Here is a 21,609-nt window from a genome sequence, read left to right on the forward strand (position 1 = left end):
ATGTTTTCTAGTTTTTATAATGTTTTGGGTCTAGATTCAATTTTAAAAATAAAAATATGATTGTTTCAAAAAAGACTGTAGAAATTAAAATGGCTTTCCACAGCTTCAACAAAACAACCCCTGAAATATTTATACCACTGGAGAAAACCAATCAACTAGTTTTTATAATGTTTTGGCTCTAGATTCAATTTTTTTAAAATAAAAATATGAATTGTTTCAAAAAAGACTAGAGAAATTAAAATGGCTTTCCACAGCTTCTACGAAACAACCCCTGAAATATCTACGCCACTGGAGAAAACCAATCAAGTAAAGTCATAAACAATGTCTTATAAGTAAAATCATTAAGACCATGCGCATTGAGGTATCATGCGGGGTTCACGGGCTCGAGTTCATAGGCCCAATTGATTAAAACACACATAAAAAAAGGATTTGTTTCGCCGAACCGGGCCTTACGGTTGAACTCGTAAGGGGCGGGTTCAAGCCACGTGTCCTCCTCTCAGTGGCTTCTCCTTTCCGCGTTGGCGAGAGAGAAAGAAGGGTCTCGGCGTCTTGATTCATTTCTCTCATCTCCGTAAAAGCTAGGGTTTTTTTCTCTCTGAGGCGATTCTCTGTGCGACCTCCATCTCCGGCGGTATTCTCCAGCAAATCCACTCTGGTTTCTCTTCTCCACCTCTTAGGTGAGTATTGAGTTGAACGGTAGAATTCTCCACCTCCTCTCCATCTTTTGTGTTTCGGTTTTAAATCGATTTGGGGATTTTTTGTTTGAGGGTTTCAAAATCGATAGAGGGTTTTCGATTAATTGATGTAAATCGGCATGCTCGTTTCATTAGGGTTAGTTTCTGTGAAATTTCAAATCGATAGAGGGGTTTAGAGGTTATATTCACTTCAGTTAGTAACTAAGTAGTGGCTCGTAGTAATGACCAAAGCGTAAACTCGTTGGTTCTTGGTTAGATTTCTAGTCGGAATAGAGTCGTTGTTACCTTGGCCATACGATAATAGGACCATACTTTAGGCGATGGATTGCTTCCATCGAGCCACTCATGTAATAGCGGTAGAGAATAATTTGGATGATTCCGGTTTTGACTGAACCGGGACATGTCTTTCTCATCTTCTTTGTTTCTTACATGTAATTGGAACTCGATTGTTGCAGATAGAAACTCCCCGAGAACCTCATTTCTTCAAGCCTCTTCTTCCTGGTTTTCACAGTGGCGTGGCAATACCACTTGACTTCTACTCAAAACACATACAAGGGGCTGAGATCAATAAACCATGGAAGCTAAGATCAGACGCTTCGGATCAAATTTGGGAGGTGATCCGAGAAGGCAGGACACTCACCAAAGGTTGGAAAGAGTTCACCGAAGCACATGATCTTCGAATCGGTGACATTGTCATCTTCAAACACGAAGGAGACATGGTCTTTCATGTGACTCCTTTTGGTCCTAGCTGTTGTGAGATTCTGTGGTCCGACGCGGATGATGCTCCTACTTTCTCATACGACTACTGCTTCTTGGCTGAGATTACTGTGTGTATGTCCGGAAAGGAAGGAGTGTACTGAACTACTGATCAAGCACTTCAGCAGAATCGATGGTAAGTCTTCTCATTTGACTTGTTTGTGTTGTCTATATCTTCAATGTTACTACTTTGCTTCTGCTTTAACTTGTGTTCTCTTCTTCTACAGGTAGCATTGCTTCTACCTCACGAAATTAGATGGCTCTTTTGCGGTCTTTCCTCTCTATCATCTTAACTTGTTTCCTTTTGTTTCATTAGCAACTTATCAACTTATGTATTTCGGTTTGTAAAACTTGAATGGTTTTTCTATGTGAACTTTTATCCTAAGTTAAACATTCTCGAACTTAATTCCTTTGTTGAATGCGTAGACTGATCATCGAACAAAATGTTTCTATGAATTGGATTTAAATTAAGAAACAACATAAACTCCAAAACTCTAACATAGCTTTTCTACATCTGAAAACACAAACCAAAATATTAAAACATATCTCAAAATCAAAACTTAAACTCCAAAACTAAAACATAGGTTGAATAAAATGTTTTCATAAATTTTATAATATATTTTAATATTTTATTCATGTATTCTGAATAATTTTAAATTTAAAAAAAAATAAAAAAATATTATTATTTTATTCCTATGAACTCTTTCTTCGGGTTCACTAATGCAGAAAACAACAAATTCGGGTTCATAACTGTTTATGGGCCCACAAAAAAATATTAAAAAAATTTGGTGAACCCCAAAGTAGGGTTCACCAATGCTCATGCTCTTAGAACAGTGATCCACTTTCCAGTTAAAAAAAAACAGTGATCCACTCTCAAAAGGGAAAGAAGACCAACATAAACATTTATTCTTTTACTATTTTTATCAACTAATTAGAAACAACCACTCCAAAAAGAAAAACTTTCTCTTATAACAGACTAATCTCGTTCAAATATATGTTTTTTTTCTTAACCGATTTGCAACTAATGGGGGAAAATATTTGATTACGCCGACAAGTATGATGATGCATGGGCCTAGGTTTATTAGTCCGAGTAACATATGCATAGATGTATAAAAAGAATAAATATTTTCAACCAAACAACTTGCATCTTGTAAGCCCATTCGCTTTGTTAACAAACGCCCACAATGAGATATATTGATCTAAGAAGCCTTTTAAGTGGTTTCACAAATGTTCAACCAAATTAGTAACTCTCAAGAACCATTGCTTTCAATTGTATAATTGTACCAAAACAAGTTCAGTTATATATTATATAAAACTTGGTTCTTGAGAATTACTAATTAACATGATTTCGGCATGTGTCAATAATTTTTTTAAAATTGCGATATATATCAAAAATATGATATTTTTTCTTAGGATTTAAAAGAGATTTAGAAAATAAAAGTTATTATTACAAAAATATATTTTTATGATTTTTTTTAAGATTTTGGAAAAGAACAATTACTATTACATATTTTTTTACAATTATATATTGTTAAAATTATTGGATAGTAATTTTTATTTTTTTAAATCCAAAACAAGTAAATAATTGTATAAAGTTATTTGAAAGCAATGTTTTTGTTAAAAATATAATTTTTTTTTAGAGATAATAAAGAAATAAAATTGTAAAATAAAAATATTAACTAAAACAAATCTATAAAAAAAAGTTATAAAACCCTACAAATACAAGATATTATTTAATAAAAATCAAAAAGAAAAACTAACTATAAAATAAGTAATATTTATAGTAATTTTTATTTTTTTACATCCTAAACAACTAAATAATTGTAAAAAATTATTTGAAAGTAATTTCTTTTGTTTTAAAAAATATAAATTTCGTTTGAAAAGATAATAAAGAAAGAAAATTGTAAAAGAAAAATATTAACTAAAACAAATCTAGAAAGAACGAATTATAAAATACTACAAGTACAAGAAAATATTTAATAAAAATCATAAAGTAAAACTAACTATAAAATAAGTAATATTTATTTTTTAAAAGCTTAAAACAAAAGAAAATGCTAAAAGTATTACTATTATTTTACTATAAATAACAAACTTTTCTTTTTATAGATAATTGTATGTTAATAATTTATAAACTAAAAAATAGCTACAAATATTTCACAAGTATATTTAGGTTTTAGCTTCCACATATTATTTTCAAAAAAAAACAAAATATTATTTACGAGAAAAATACTATCTAAGTATTTTCTTTTGATTTCTTGATACAACTCAATTTTTCTTATAATCTTATTACATTTTATGATGTTAACGCAATTTTTTTCAGTTATGATGTGTTGTTGTATATGAGTATGTGTGAATATGAAAAATAAAATAAATATGTATTTGTACGTATAAGACAAAATATAAAATTCGTTAAACAGAAAATTTTATTAAAAACAATTTAGTTTTATAAAAATTTTAAACAAAAACGGATTATGGTATCCTACCAATACAAGAAAACTTCTAATGAAAAATATTAAAGAAAATAAAATAAAATAAGTAAGTATCCTTTTTTAAAAGTCTAAATAAAATAAAATTGTAAAAGCAATATTATTTTACTTATAAATAACTAACTTTCCTTTTTCATATGTAATTTTATGTTTAGAAAATTATAAACCAAAATAACTTCAAATATTTTACTCGATATGATTGTTCCATGTACCAATAATAAAAATTATATTGTTAATGTGTCAATAAAAACCTGCCATTATGTGAAACTAACTTTTGTTTCCTAAAATCTTAAATAAAATAGATTTGTAAATTAATTTTTCCTCTTTTAATCTTGACCAAATAAGATTTTTTTTAAAACAAATTCCTTACAAAAGATAATTGTAGAAGTCTATTTAATAGTAATTTTCACTTTTAAAATTTAATGATAAGTATGATACTAAAAATTATTTAATGAACAAAGAAAAATTGTTAAAATATTTTTGATATTGAATAAACGAATTTTGAAAATAGGAACTTCTAAAAATAGTTAATATTAACTAGAAATAATTATTTGATAGTAATTTTATTTTTCTAAATCCTAAACAAAATTAAATTTTAAAATATTATTTAATATTAATTTCCTTTCTAAAACCCTAAAAAAACTTTAAGAGAATATTTGATATATTTTTTAAAAAAAATCATAAAGAAAAGAGATTTTATCATATTTTTAAGTTCTAACCGAAATAAAATATTAAGAACTTATTTGGTAATGTCTTTAAGAGATAATTTGATGATGAACATGATACTAAAAATTACCCCCTCTGTTTAAAATTAGTTTAGGTACGAATTATATAAATAGTATTTTTTAAAACTTATTTAATAGTAACTAGAAATAATTATTTGATAACAATTTATTTTTTCTAAAATTTTTAAGAGAAGATAACTGTAAAAAGTTATATGATAGTAATTTTTCTTTCCTAAAATCGTAAACAAAACAATATAAAAGAGTATTTGATATATACATATAAAGATTGTAAATGAAAAGGAGCCCTTTTAAAAAAAATCCAAACAAAAATAAAATTTAAATTATTTAATAATAACTAAAAAAAAATTTGATGACAAGTATGATGTTAAAACTATTTAATTAACAAAAATCAAAAATTAGGATGTCGTCATGATTCTTATTTATATATGTTTGGGTATACGAAAATCATACACATGTTTGATATATATTTTCATATTTGGTCATAAGAAATAGATTATTATTATTATCGCCGAAGTGATTTTATATGCATTTTGTCAAAAAAATCAAGATTCCTCGCTATCTTATTACACTTTTTATTTTTACTATGTAATATTTTTCTACTTTATTTTAATTAAAATGTTGTTCTAGAAATATTTTATTTAGAAATAATAAATTAAGAAAATTATTAAGCTCGGATAAGTTTAATAAAATATTAAATTATTATATAAGAAAGTGTATGATATTGTCAATGACTCAGTTGACTTTATTTACCTTTCTATTTTTTTTCATTCTAACTCTTTATTTGAGTTGGATTGAGTTTAAATTAATAGGTATGAGTGTTTTTTCTAGCAATAAGTAGAAAGTTGATAAAAATTCACCTATACACATGATTATAAAATACAAATATTAACTGAGATTTATGTATAAAAACGAGTTCTTAATTATAAAATAAATTTCAAAAATATATGCAAAAATAATCTTAAAAATATAATAAAAAAACTTATTATTTTTATTTTTGATTAAATTAAAATATCAAACAAAACCCGTTGCAACGTACGGACTCATATCTAATCTTAAATGAATTTGAAAATATGTCTATTTAGCTTTATTAAATTAGTAAAAAAAAGAACCAAAACATTATCAAAAGCTTTATCGTCTCTCTTTAGACTATTCTTTTTCGAGCAGGTGTCAATAAATACATGTCTGATGTATTCTCTCTATTCTTTTAACATTGCAAGTCGGTTGAGTATTTTCCAGCAAAACCAATCGTTGGTAACGGATGTAACACGTGTAAAAAAACACTTAACACGAATCCAAGACCGAAACGCCAGAAGAAGTGGGTACTCGCCACGTTGCTGGACATGTGTCGTCAAACCATCTCGTTCTCCGCTAATACATAACAGAGCCATCACAAGACCAATCCTCGGAGAAAACATCACAGAGCTTTTACTGTTGATAACCATCTTTCATCGATCATTATTTCGTTCCTGCGAGAGAGGGAAAAAGTAGTGTTACATTAAAAAATGGGTTTAGGGAAGAGAGTGTACGGTTTGTGTATTGTATCTTTGGTACTTATGGCTGTTGTAACGATGGCCACCATCGAAGAAGAAGCGGCTAAGGATGAATCATGGACTGATTGGGCCAAGGAGAAGATCGGTCTGAAGCATGAAGAGCACAACGTCCCGACCACTCACACCACCACAACAGTCCAAGACAACGTTTATGGAGCCACTGATAAGGCCAAAGACGCTAAGGGAGCAGCCAGACGCAAAGCAGAGGAAGCCGTTGGAACCACTAAGGAGAAAGCAGAGGGGGCTTACGAGACCGCAAAATCAAAAGCCGGAGAGACCATTGGTTCCGTGAAAGACAAGGCATCGCAGAGCTACGATTCAGCCGGTCAAGTTAAAGATGACTTGACTCACAAGTCAAAAAAAGTTAAAGACAGTTTGTCCGGAGATAACAGCGATGAGTCATGGACTGATTGGGCTAAAGAGAAAGTCGGAATCAAGCACGGAGATGATGAAAGCTACCCTAACGTGGGGGACACGGTGTCGGAGAAGGCTAAAGAAGCTAAAGACGCAGCTAAACGCAAAGCAGGAGACGCTAAGGTGAGGTTGGAAGAAACGGTTGAGGCGGCTAAGGAGAAAGCGAGCGATCTGACGAGTGCGGCTAAGGAGAAGGCGGAGAGGTTGAAGGAGGAAGCGGAGAGAGAGAGTAAGAGTGCCAAGGACAAGAGTAAAGAAAGCTACGAGACTGCGAAGTCCAAAGCAGATGAGACTTTAGAGTCGGCGAAAGATAAAGCGTCTCAAAGCTACGACTCAGCTGCAAAGAAAACAGAGCACGCTAAAGATAGCGTGTCGCACAAGTCAAAGAAAGTTAAGGAGGATACCTTGAACGATGATGATGCTGAGCTTTAAAATGTAGGAGATCAATAATATCCAGAGAGGAGTTATTACAGCTTTTTAAGATGGATGATGTTGTTTTTGTTGCTGATCGTTAAATATGTTTGTTGTGTCTGAATCTTTTGTTTATGTTTCTTTTTCTTCTCGTTTGGTTTCATCATGTAGATCTCTTTGGGTATATACATATATGATATATCGCACGTTCTGGGTTAGAAGACTTGTATAATAAGGTGGGCTTATTAGTGAACCTTACCGGCCCAAAACTCTTGAGATTAGAAGTCTAATCACTTGCTCACCCCCATCATTTTAGACAATTCGAATATAAGTCTATTTTTTTCTCTGCAAAATTTTATATAGTGAAAATAAAACACTTTTATTATAAATGAACACATTGGTGGGACATCGTTCGAGTAATAGTGTAACACCTCAAAACCGGCCCATTTAAAAATTTTAAATGTTAATGGGTCCTCTGCAGCCCAATTGGAAAACCCTAGGGTTTTCCCTACCTCTTTCCCTATAAAAGCAAGTCTCCACTTCTTTTTCTCTCATCAGAAATCTAGAAGCGAAGCCCTGCAGAGAATTCCCGGAGACTGGAAGCCCTAGCCGTCGACTCTCTCTCTCTCCTCGCGCCGCCTCTCTTCTCCTTCTCTCTCTTCGCCGCGTCTCTTCTCTCTCTCCTCGCCGCGACTCCTTCTCTCCTCTCTCTCTCGGCCGCGTCTCTCTCTCCTCGCCGTGAGCAGCCGCGAGTGGTGGTGGTGGCCGCGTGGTGTCATAGATCTCAGATCCCGCTTTCTCTTACCCCCTATTCTCAGATCCAGATCCAGATCTAGGCTAAGGTGAGGTGTTCTATTCCAGATCTTGTTCATGATCTTGTATACTGTTGAATGAGGAATTAGGATGGTTTAGATCTTGATTGATGTTAGGGTGATAGATCATACTGCATAAGAACGCTCGCGCTGATTAAGGACAGTAAACGGATTGTTGTGTTACTTGAATGATGAATGTTTGGTTGGTCGATGATCTATTCTTGATTGTGGTTGAAAGCTAGGATGCTTAGAAAGAATTAAAAGTAGGTTAATAGTAAACGTTAACCGGTTGATTAGATGAATAGTAGGACATCCGTGAGATGGTTGTTTACTGAATTGTGTGTGACACCGAGAACGGGTGGCGTCTAGAAATGAAAGTAAAGAAAGAGTCTAAAGAATAAGGAAAAGGAAATGATAAGAAAAAGGAAAGAAAATGATTGATTAGAAAGTACCCGGAAAGGGTGGAATAAATGACCCAAGAAGGGTGGAATAAATGACCCAAGAAGGGTGGGATAAAGTACCCGGGGAAGGGTGGAAAGAAATGAAACGCGGCGGCCGTAGCGTTCAAAAACGGCGGAGATGCGGGGCCATAGCATCAGATAAAAATGGCAGGGTAAGAATAGAGGCGCCGGTAAGATTGAGTCACGCCGAGTCTTGGCGGGAAGGGGTCGTAATACACTGCAAAGGCGGTCCGAACCCGAGGAACTGGGCGGCGGGCCTACCAGGGCAGGCGACTTCACAGGATGCAGCAAGAAAAGGGGAGGAATGGTCCGCTTGAGCTGTGTAGGTCCTAAAGTCCTAGGATGTTGTGTCTTAAATAATAAACCGTATTCTATGATTGAGTGATGACTGAGTTCATTACAGTGCTTGATTGTGAAATGAAACTTATTAACTAGCTGATAGGTTGCATCGACTGAGTGTAGTGTCTAGACGGTTCTCGTTTCGCATTGAGCCGTATAGAGGCTCATGGGGGAGACTGGTCTAGGATCGCCTCACTGAGTACTAGTACTCACCCTCTTTTCCCTCTCCCTTTTTGCAGAACTATAAGTGGAAATGTCAACGGTAAGGAAGGAAATGCAACTGAAACTCATGGGACCAGAAACGGGACACACGGAGATGTCGGGAAAATAGACATGTGTGTCCTAAATCCCGTGCCCTGGAACCCCGGTCGGAAATGGGAAGGGGCGGGTGTTTCAATTGGTATCAGAGCCAGGTTAAGGTCCCTTAATACTAACTTAAGGGATCAGCATTTCTCACCGTTGCCCATTTCCCTTATGGTTCTGTTCGACCGTCATAGCTAATGTTGAAGGAGAATTCAAACAGCTCAGAGTTTCCGGCCGAGATCGGGTTAACAAAAAGTCTTCGTACTGCGGTGTAGTGGAGTTTCAGAGGTTCAGAAATGGGTAACAAGGAGTTGTAAGGCAAGTATACAGAGGGATTAGTCGCCTAGCACGTCAAGTCGAAGGGGTAATGGAAAGCCGGACATTCGAGCTGGAGGGAAGCGGCTCGCGGACGACACCGCCCCGCATCGGGCCGGGGAGGCCGGGGAAGGAGAGACGGACGCAAGGCCGAGGCGTGCGCAACTTCACGGAGGGATTAAACCCTGCAAAGAAATGGACTTCTGGCATTCAGATATCACAGTGAAGCTTGTTCCCAAAAAAAAAAAAAAAAAAAAAAAAAAAAAAAAAAGGGAAATATGGGCGCGGGTCCCACCATCAGGGCGTGGGCCCGCCGACGAGGAAGGAGCAACCCGGGGCGGCCAAGGGACGGACGGACGAGTAGTGGGAGAAAAACCGATTTCAGATGGTGAGGACCAAACTAAGGATCTTCTTGGGGTAAAAAGGATGATGGAGGATCATCTTGGGGTAAAAAGGATGATGGAGGATCATCTTGGAGTAAAAGGGATGATGGAGAGTCATCTTGGAACAGAATGCAAAATGTTAATAAGGATATGGGATCTTCATAGGGTAAAAAGGCTGACTGTAAAAAAAGGGTCATCTTGGGGCAAAAAGGGATGATAAGAACCACACTGGGATTTTGTCTGTTAAAGCAGCTCTAGCTTGAGAATTGATTGAAAACTGCCATCTATGCATGTCTTCTATTAGGTACTGATCAGGTCTTGATTTTACGCTGCAGGATGTCTTCACCAGTGCATCACGAGCTCGGAGAAAGACGCATGCGCTATGGACCAAAAGGGACAAGGGCTTACGCCCGCAAGCCCTACCGTGACGCTTGGGGCGATGTGGTACCTGCACTCTTCCCAGACGAGGAGGAAATGGAGTTCGCGGAGCCGCCGAACGCCCCCATTCAGGAGACGACCGTGAGTCGTCGGATTTTGATGCCTCATTTCCAGCGGGCAGCCGAGTACAGGCGATTGTACCAGGGTCAGGGTACTTTCCAGTTTGCACCTGAAGTTGACACGACGCCGCCCACAAGGGGCCGAGGGCGCCCCAGGAAGACGGGGCCGACTAGGGCAAGTCCGGGGCCGATCAGGATGGAGGACAGTGTACCAACGAGAAAACGTGGACGTCCAAGAAAGATTCCGAGCATTGATGCAGGGAGTCTGAGGAGCATAACCGGAATGTGTCGGTGTGGAACATTGACGCAGGCCAGGCAAGGACTGCGCTCAGTCCGGGAGTACACAGAGGAATTCCTGGAGTCAGCCAAAAGATGCAAGCCCAAGACAGCGGAGGATTGGTGCCGGTGGTACAAGGCAGGACTCCGCGAGGAGATTCAGGGCAGGCTGATTGGTGTGTTGGAACCATTGGAATTCGCCTTGGTGAACCGGATGGCCGGTCAGGCAATGGAGGCTGAACGGACGCTTACTCGTCGGGTTGTCGCTATCTCGAGCTCTGAGGAGGACGTAGAGGTGGAAGAGGATCCATCGGAGGACTCAGACTGGGAAGAGGAGCCGGCGTCGCCGACGGGGAGTGGCCGAGCGGCTGGTCCTAAGCCGGACGGGGAGCAGAAGTCTCCAGTACGAAGTGGCTAGATGTGTTTTCTGAAGTCAGCTAGTAGGAGTAGGACACGGTTTTTCTTCCTTCCGCATTGGTTTTAGCTTTTCGTTTCTTGCTATAAGGTTATTCGCGGATTTTGGCGATACCTTGAGACTTATTTATTCGTTGTAGTCCTACTCCATTCCATTTATTAAATTCATTGTTGGTTTTAAATGATCTTGAGCAAGTAGGATGTCATTTCGTGCTTCCCTTGATTGTGTTTGGAAACCCACCCCAGTTTTGGGATGTTAAGTTCGAATTGAAGATTTGGAATTCGGGACGAATTCCGAATAAGAGGGGGAGAATTGTAACACCCCAAAACCGGCCCATTTAAAAATTTTAAATGCTAATGGGTCCTCTGCAGCCCAATTGGAAAACCCTAGGGTTTTCCCTACCTCTTTCCCTATAAAAGCAAGCCTCCACTTCTTTTTCTCTCATCAGAAATCTAGAAGCGAAGCCCTGCAGAGAATTCCCGGAGACTGGAAGCCCTAGCCGTCGACTCTCTCTCTCTCCTCGCGCCGCCTCTCTTCTCCTTCTCTCTCTTCGCCGCGTCTCTTCTCTCTCTCCTCGCCGCGACTCCTTCTCTCCTCTCTCTCTCGGCCGCGTCTCTCTCTCCTCGCCGTGAGCAGCCGCGAGTGGTGGTGGTGGCCGCGTGGTGTCATAGATCTCAGATCCCGCTTTCTCTTACCCCCTATTCTCAGATCCAGATCCAGATTTAGGCTAAGGTGAGGTGTTCTATTCCAGATCTTGTTCATGATCTTGTATACTGTTGAATGAGGAATTAGGATGGTTTAGATCTTGATTGATGTTAGGGTGATAGATCATACTGCATAAGAACGCTCGCGCTGATTAAGGACAGTAAACGGATTGTTGTGTTACTTGAATGATGAATGTTTGGTTGGTCGATGATCTATTCTTGATTGTGGTTGAAAGCTAGGATGCTTAGAAAGAATTAAAAGTAGGTTAATAGTAAACGTTAACCGGTTGATTAGATGAATAGTAGGACATCCGTGAGATGGTTGTTTACTGAATTGTGTGTGACACCGAGAACGGGTGGCGTCTAGAAATGAAAGTAAAGAAAGAGTCTAAAGAATAAGGAAAAGGAAATGATAAGAAAAAGGAAAGAAAATGATTGATTAGAAAGTACCCGGAAAGGGTGGAATAAATGACCCAAGAAGGGTGGAATAAATGACCCAAGAAGGGTGGGATAAAGTACCCGGGGAAGGGTGGAAAGAAATGAAACGCGGCGGCCGTAGCGTTCAAAAACGGCGGAGATGCGGGGCCATAGCATCAGATAAAAATGGCAGGGTAAGAATAGAGGCGCCGGTAAGATTGAGTCACGCCGAGTCTTGGCGGGAAGGGGTCGTAATACACTGCAAAGGCGGTCCGAACCCGAGGAACTGGGCGGCGGGCCTACCAGGGCAGGCGACTTCACAGGATGCAGCAAGAAAAGGGGAGGAATGGTCCGCTTGAGCTGTGTAGGTCCTAAAGTCCTAGGATGTTGTGTCTTAAATAATAAACCGTATTCTATGATTGAGTGATGACTGAGTTCATTACAGTGCTTGATTGTGAAATGAAACTTATTAACTAGCTGATAGGTTGCATCGACTGAGTGTAGTGTCTAGACGGTTCTCGTTTCGCATTGAGCCGTATAGAGGCTCATGGGGGAGACTGGTCTAGGATCGCCTCACTGAGTACTAGTACTCACCCTCTTTTCCCTCTCCCTTTTTGTAGAACTATAAGTGGAAATGTCAACGGTAAGGAAGGAAATGCAACTGAAACTCATGGGACCAGAAACGGGACACACGGAGATGTCGGGAAAATAGACATGTGTGTCCTAAATCCCGTGCCCTGGAACCCCGGTCGGAAATGGGAAGGGGCGGGTGTTTCAAATAGCTTGCTGGCAATGATGTTAGGAAGTACGTCGTTTCACCATTTGGAGAAGAGCTTTGTTCTAAGGATCAAACGAAGTTTTACCCATTAGCCATTAGCCTATGGCACTTGCTTTTGTGTTAGTTAAAATATGATACTAAAGGGAATCTATGGCCACATGGATCAACAGACGAGGAACACTTGGATTATATATTAGTTTAAAACTTTCGCTTTTTATCTATTGGCACTTTGGCTTTTGCCCCCACTCCAGTGGTCGAGTAGTGGCTGGTGTTAGAGGTAAGTGATTGCTTGCCTCACATCACAAACTTATAATAACAATATTCAGTGCTCTTTTTAATCATATGTGGTGGTTTCACTTTTCCAAATTAAAGTGTATTCGTTTGCTTATAATTGCTAAAATTATAATAATCTTTGGTCAAGAATCATATCTATATTTAACTTCCCCTTTTTGCTGACATCAAATGTGTGCTTTCTCCTTTCTTGCTCCCAAGGGTTGGAGATTCAACTGGTATCAACTAACTGTATTATTTAGCGTACCATATTGTATACCATAACATGTACTTTTGGATTGTTAATACTTAATACTACTACTAGTTATAAGTTATAAGTCTATTACACAATACGTTTTAAGATATTGCGTTTAGTTGAATAATCTACGGTATCTTCTAATCTGGTCAAGTTGATATGTACATCTGACGCTTGAGAACCAGATAGGAAAATATATACGCGGATGTTCGAATTATCATATCTGCCACCAATCAAAATAGAAACTTAAAAGAAATTAACCAAATAAAGTCTCAATAAATCTGACGGAATTCTGGATTGATTTTAAAAGTTCTATTGAAAGCGTATCATTTTTGTTGCCTATGGATGTGTGTTAAATCTTTATACATCAGTAAAAACCTAGCATTCGTTGGGTCGTAGACGCAAGAAAAATAAACTCGTTAGATAAATATGTATTTTTAAAACAATAAGAAAATCAGGTTTTAAGAATGATACAAATACGGGTTAAAAGTTTTAAATTTATTAATTCACATAATAATATACAAATCTTTAAACAGATATTTACTTCAATACATTTTTGCTCTCTTTTGTTTTTTTTAAGTTGATTCGAGTTTGTTCATACACTTTTTCACTACTACCCACATACTAATTTTAGAATTGAATTAAAATACATAAATCTATTAAATAGTTCTACCTGCATAAACCTAGACTTTTAATTGTTGGTAATATGATTCGGTAAACAGCATGTGTCGATCTTTTGATTTTTTAGTAAAACCCAAAATTACATGGTTCTTGTACCTCCTTTTTATTATTTTGGACGAATAGTTGTGTAACTTAGAATTATATCAATTAAGCATCCTTTATATCAATTAAGCATCCAATTAGGCATTCTTGGGGGTAGACTTAAGCTATATTTGCCTCTTCGCCGATGGAAAGGTTTGTGACTTTGTGTCATGTGTCTTTTTTATGCGTATAAGCTATAGTCTATAGATAGGCAAGTAGATGTGGATTTAGTTTGGATAAGATTTGTAAGAGAAGGAGATTCATTTATCCACTAAATTAGGAATTGTTTAGTACTTTAATGTGTCGCTTTTAGGAAAACTCTACGTTAAATGTATGAAAAGTAATCGCAATATATATTTAAACACTCTAAATTGACGTGTGAATAAATTATTGTTGTGGAATCTAGGATCCTTTACGAAATTACGTTGGTTATCACAAAGTCTCTTTTCTATTTACTTTTTTTTTTTTGAAAAAGGACTCTCTTTTCTATATACTTCTACTATATATTTTTAGTTAAGTGCGCTATCGGCTAGAGATAAAGAATATTCCCCACAATTCAACATGAGACTTTTTTTTGTTTTGTAACTAACATGAGACTTCAGACCTTCAAAACAAATATAGCAACAACAAAAAAACAGGATGCATTCCAAAATCCAAACGACTACATACTAATATAATCGACGTAAACGTTTCCATATTCGCAAATATATTAACGTTATAGTAACTACTAGGTTAATATCCGCATCTTGCACATGATAAACTTTATATATATAAATTATTTATGTATTATATGTTTTATATAGTATAAAATAATAAATATATTGAATAATTAAAAGTCAGTAATTATTACATATACAATTAAATTGAGCAAACGTCTAAATAAATTTTATTAACAAACAATAGTATTTTTTTTTTGATATGATAGATAATTAAATATAAATGATATTAACATATATATATAGTATATTTTAGATTGATATCTATTAAATGATGTTTTCTACTCATATGATTTTTTATTATTTGTATCTTCTATAACAAAAACTTTAAATTACTGATAATAAAATATTCATTGTGGGATCAATAGTTTTAGTAATTTATAATTTTTAAAAATTTAAGTTGTTAATATTTGTTCAAAGCTTTTATCAAAAGGGAAAAAAATTCAAAGTAATTTCTAAATTAATTTTTTTATGTATTTTTATATGGTATATTGTTTAATTTAAAACAATATATATATATATATATTAATCTTCATACTTATTAAATGAGATTTTCGACTTATATGATTTTGTAATCATTTGTATCTTGTCATAACAAAAATTTTAAATTATGGATCATAAATTTGAGTGTGAGTCTTTTAACAGTTTTAGTAATTTATAGTCGTTTTTAAAAATTTAAAATATAACATATACAGAAAAATATAAATTTTTATTATATGATTAATATGGTTGTTAAATTTATTTTAATAGTTTAAAATTAAACAAATATGATAGAAAAAACACTAAGTTTTATCAAAATTTTATTATTCAAATTTCTGTAATTTTTATTTAAAGAAATAATGAAGAATATTAATAATGAATTTATTAATAATGAATTTATTGTTAGATTAATAAAAAATTTATTATATATTTAGATGAACCAAACTATTTTTTTAATGATTCTAAAAATCTTCATAGTGAGATACGTGACTACCAAAAAATATTGTAATATTTTTCAATTAATATATAAAAGATTAGGTAGATTTTTTTAGTGCAAACTAGTTCATGTTTGGCACTTTAGAAAACCGTATCTTAATGGATAATTCTCAAAACTGGGATGCATATCATCACAAAAAGTTTACTAATAATCATTTATTCGATTTGGTAGGGCAAATAATTTTCTTAGCTGATCATCGATATATATATTCGAATACGAATGCAATTAATCATATGTAATACGCTAGGAGCATAATAGGACCCGCTTGCGATTATTATGAATGCGACGAAATTTAGATGGGAGACATTCGACTCAAAACATAAACATGGGGGCCACTTATTTAGATACCAAAGGATACATATGCACATTTATAGATAGATCACTCTCACATGGGCACACAAAGATTATATGAGTTCAACTGCCTTATTTGTGGTCGAGAATGTCACGATGTGGTTAATATTACTGCCTGTCGTGTCCTTGTTTGTTTCCCGCCATTAGGTGTATATTCAATATTTCGTCTCTAACTCTATCATGCATCGTCACTCCTTAAATATTATCATGCATCGTTTTTAAGCATCTATTTAAATATGACGTGGTCTTGTCCTGATTTATGAATGCAATGTGTTTCAAAAAAAAAAAAAAATTTAAATTTTGAGGAATATGTTTTGCTTAACTAATGTTTGCGTGCCCATCTACTAAGTGGATAATTACTTCGATCTGAAAAGTGACGACCTTTTGAATTATATTCTCTGGCTCTGGCAGGTGAAATGTACCTATAAAATCATGGACTAGACTACTATATCCGTTGGCTTTTATAATGGCATGGACCGCATGGTCACTTGATCGTGTTATTTATATAAAACTTTTAAAATTTGTAAAATTTATAAACTAACACGTAATATATATATATATATAACTAGCTAAGTAACAACCCATACATAATGCATTTGATAACCATTGATGTGTTACTGGGTCATTAATAGAAAGAAGACAGAGTTAAAACGAAACTAAATCTATAGACTATAGAGTCCACAAACATCAAATCACAAAAAGACACGCCGAGGGGAGGATGGAAAAATGATTTAATATGGGGTACATAGTATAACAATTTTTTCGAAAAGGGCATATATAAATTTAGACAAATTACTTAAGGAAAAACAAAATTTTGTTTTTTGGTAAAAAGAAAAAAACAAAATTTGTGAGCCCAAACCGGTATTTTAAGCAAAGGGTCACACACTTATACATCTTTGTCAATTGTGAGGCCAAAACGGTATCTTAAGCAACGAGAAGTCGCACTCGGATACGACGCAGAACGGCAGAAGTATATGTGGTAACCCATTGGATGATAAGAAAACGAGGAAACTATATGCTAAAAGTATTAATTACGTTAGTTGTAGTGAAACGAAAGGTGATGGGCCTGATGGGAGAAAGTTGAATTTAATTATTTACTAGATATTAACCCGCACATCTGTGCGGATATATTTAATTTTTTAAATTAACTTTTAAAATATAAATATGTTATAAAGAAATATATTTAATATTAATTTTATGTATATAATTGTTATTTTAAAATTTTTTATTTGTTGAAATTTATGTGATGATATTGTACAAATCATATATTAATGAAGTATTTTTGTTTATTTATTTAAAATACAACATCAATATTAATAGTTTCATTTTAAACATTAGTTTTATATGATTTAATAAAATAAATTATTAGCTTCTTTGTTTAGAAATTTTTATTCTCGAAATGTTTATATGCGAATAAATTAATTTTTTAATATTATTTTATTTAATATATTATATTTCAGTTTAACGTTTTTATTTTTACTAAAATATCAAACATAAAATGTTACAAATAATAAAATATTATTTATTTTGTTTTATATAAAAATTTAATTTGATAATTTAAAAAGAATTAGGCTATACTATTTAATTTCAAAATTAGTTACTGAAATATATTAAATATGATCTATTAAATATAATAAACAGTTAAATGATAATTACCTAATGACAATATTTTTATATTTTCTTAGAAATGTTATTGTTTAGATGTATATTTTTTGTTAGGAGAATATTATATATGAGTAATTTTAGGATGTTTAGTTAAATTTATAATAAATGGTCTAACATAGACTTGTGTATGATAGATAAAAAATAGGACTCTATTTTAATAGAGTAGATTTTTAGTCACAAGACTCACAAGTCACAACTAACCAATGAATAAGTACGTGGCAAATGAAAGTTTAATTTGGAACATCTTGCATACTTATAGTATTATATAGCTAAAGATTAAGAAATCAATTGGATGATATATTGTAACTATACTGAGATCATCTATTAATTTGTTATTTAACATGTTGAGATAACCTAGGTTAGTGTGTTGTTCAATATAACATACATGAATTGAACCATACGAAATTGAAACGAATAAGAATGCGACCTATTAATTCATTTTCGTTGATTTTCTTTTAGAAAGACAAGAAAATTTTGTGGTTGGAAAAAATGAAAAAGAGAGCAACCACACATGGCTGCAATGGTCACGCCAGTCAGTCATCAGTTGGTTGGTTAAATCACGTGCTACTGCCCGGATCCTCCATTCTCCCAAATATCTCATGTTTTATTCACCCTTTCTCGGCCTACCACGTCATTATATGTTTACTCATTATTTCTTAGTGATGTGTTATAACTTGGAGAAAAATCGAAACCGTATTATGTATGGACCAGTTATGCTATAACGATAGCCACTTGATCATCAATCATCAAACTTGCTTTCTTTGGGTGGACACCATCTCTATGATTGATTTTGTGTGCAACGAGCAGTATGGTGCGTTGATTCAATATCATGTATAGTTTGCTTACATATATTTGGAACCACATCCTCTATTTTGGTTAACGGCTTACATTTTCTGTAATTATTAATGGAAATATGGATTCATGTTTCAAATATTGGCACTATTGATAAACGATATATAATTTAGGTGCTGTACTATTTAATAACATGAACTTGCAAAAATGGCTCAAGTGAAAACAGTAGTACAAGCTGAAAAATACAAATTACAACCTCACGCAAACTTTGTTACATATTATACATTCTTTTTTGGTATTATATTAGTAAGCTGTGGTAAAAAAGTTGCGGTCGTAACTTCCACCACCCGAGTTCGATTCGACTGACTATTTATAATGTTTGAATTCTCGGAAAAAAAGATGAACACACTTTTTTTTAACTAAAGCGAAAACATTTTTTTATATATTAAAAGTTCCGGTTACACTGGATACCATAATCATTAATCAATATATAGGAAAATAAAATGTAACCGAACGTTGAGCGGCAATGGCGGCAGCCGGTAGCAGCACTACCATCGGCCATCCAAACACGTTTTGACACATTAACTTTTAGTTATGTTTAGTTTAGTTTAGTTTCCTCCTTCCAGATTCATTATTTATCTCAGCCACATCATTTAACAACTGCAATCTTATATAGACATCTTATGAGCATTGAGAAACATGTGACACATTAACATATGACCTTTTTCATAACCAAAGAAGTGAGAAGTTGAAACCAAGAGCCACTAATTTGGAAAATGATATAGGCTTTTCTATTTATATATATGAAAGTTTGTTGTCTTAACAATAGTCGGATAAAAAGTACGTAGAATATACGATTTTTACAGATTATTAAGTTTTCATGTGTATATACTCAAAATTAATCTGAAACAAGTACATTTTTTAACATTTATCTTTCTAAAATTCTAGTTTACGAGGAGAGATCTCTAACACGTCTTTTCTAAATAATAGCAACTTTTATCACCACGTTTTAGGAAGAACTCTATTATAGTCAATAATGTATCTTATTAGGACCACCATACTTGAATAGTTAAATTAATAAGCTGAATTATGACATTATGCTTCTAATTCAAAACTACTTTGAAATAATTGAATGTACCTATGCCTCGCTCAAGTATTCACCTAAGAAAATTTTCAATTTCATGATTAGTATCACTACTAGAAAATTTGTTTGTTGCTGATTTCCAACGTAATATATACTCTTATCTATACTATTAAAACAGGATCCTATTGTCATAATTACCTTAGGGACATATTTCCTTCACTAACATTGCATGTTTCATTAAGGGCAATTAAGTAATATTAATAACAAATCTATATTGAGTCATTATTTTTGGATCCAGCCCAAATCAAATATCTTTTGGGCCATTTGGGCCTATTAAAAAATCAGATTCAATTCTCACTTTTTTTTCCTTTGGGTCATTGAGTCCAAGTTCAAATAATTTTTTTCAATTATTCTTAATTATTATTTTTTTTCTTTTCTTAATATAATTTAAGCATTCATAAAAATAATTGATTTTTTTATTGAAAAGTATAAATCTTTATTAAAAGTATATAATTTTTTAATTAAAATATTAACCCCATAATAAAATTAATTTATCAAAGTTATACCAACTTAATTCATTAAAAAAATAAAGTTTAATTTTTTTAACATAAATAGTCATTTAAAATGAAATACGATAAATAAAGATAAAATTTTTAAGTCTTTTATAAAATAAAATACAAATATATGAAATGTGACATTTACTAAATATTTGTCAATTGAAAAAAAACAAAAATAAACCCGCGCTTTGAAAGCGCGGATCAAAATCTAGTTTATCTTATTTTCGATGTATTCCTAAAATAAATTCTATAATCTAAGTTATGATTTCGTTTTGGAAGAATCAAACATTAGAAAATACATCTGAGATCTTAAAACAACTACTTTTGCTAGTTGTCAACAAATGAAATGCAATTTCATTTACGTTACAAACGCGTGTATATATTTTTAATTAAACGTTTGCCTATCTCACATTCACACCAATAAAAAACATACTTAAAAACGTCTACACTGAAATTGTTTGTCTACAAGAGACGCAAACCAAAAGTGTTTTAAATTGTAATTAGTAAATAGTAAATAGTAAATCATGCAAGGAAACGGTGTTAAAAATAATTACGATTACGAAGATTTGAAGACCTTCGATTTCTAAAGGAAATCAGATATTAATCCTATGAATATGATCACTTGAACATTTTTAAAAATTTAACAGGTTATGAGGTTTATTGTTTGTGATACTTCTCGCAGCAGTAAGGTTTATAAATTGGTCAGGACCGGCTCAACACTGTTAGGGATTCTAAAGAAAAAAATATTTTTTTCCCCCTAAAATTTATATACATATCATGTTTAAAATATTTTTAAAAGCTTAATCAGTAATATTTTGTAATGAAAATAAAAATATATACATATCAAATAATTTTGGGCTCTTTTCAATTTTATTTATTATATTTATAATTTTTCATATATAAAAATATAGATATATAAAAAAAATTGGACCCATTAATCTATAATATTATTTGCGAAGTAAATTTTTGCAACAGAGCTCTCACCTTAAAAGTTAGTGCGGTTAATATCTATACCACCCTTAATAAATTTGTATATAATTAACTATATAATCAAAAATGAATTTTTATTTATAATATTAATTTTCTTTTCAAAAAGATAAATTTTAGATTGTGTAGTTATCTTAAAACATATTTTATATAATCAAAAACAAATTTTTATTTATAATATTAATTTTCTTTTTAAAAAGATAATTTTTACATTGTGTTGTTATCTTAAAACATTTAATAATTAAGCGGTTAAGGTCATTGTTACCCTTAATGAATTTTATATATAATTAATTATATAACTACAAATGAATTTTATTAAAAATATTAATTTTCTTAAATAAGATAATTCTTATATATTGTGTTGTAATCTTAAAATTTATTTTTCAATTATAAATTTAGAAAATAACAAATAAAAAATTTATAATTAAAAATTAA

At 33.3% G+C, this 21,609-nt stretch overlaps 1 protein-coding gene and 1 long non-coding RNA gene across 2 annotated transcripts; both read left to right on the plus strand.

Moving 5' to 3' along the window:
- Positions 1-1,516: 1,516 nt before the first annotated feature.
- On the plus strand, positions 1,517-1,853 carry LOC125609010. Its single transcript, XR_007339516.1, has 2 exons — positions 1,517-1,587; positions 1,679-1,853. It is a non-coding gene; the product is annotated as an uncharacterized LOC125609010 (long non-coding RNA).
- Positions 1,854-6,066: 4,213 nt separating this feature from the next.
- Positions 6,067-7,095, plus strand: LOC125609011 (late embryogenesis abundant protein, group 3-like). Its single transcript, XM_048779704.1, has one exon. The coding sequence runs from the start codon at positions 6,186-6,188 to the stop codon at positions 7,077-7,079; it is 894 nt and encodes a 297-aa protein (XP_048635661.1). The 5' UTR covers positions 6,067-6,185; the 3' UTR covers positions 7,080-7,095.
- Positions 7,096-21,609: the final 14,514 nt, after the last annotated feature.

This window comes from Brassica napus, chromosome A5 (assembly GCF_020379485.1).
Source record: "Brassica napus cultivar Da-Ae chromosome A5, Da-Ae, whole genome shotgun sequence".
NCBI classification, from domain to species: Eukaryota; Viridiplantae; Streptophyta; class Magnoliopsida; order Brassicales; family Brassicaceae; genus Brassica; species Brassica napus.

Coding starts and splice junctions, on each gene's coding strand:
- LOC125609011 (XM_048779704.1), top strand. CDS start 6,186: ATGGGTTTAGGGAAGAGAGTGTACGGTTTGTGTATTGTATCTTTGGTA.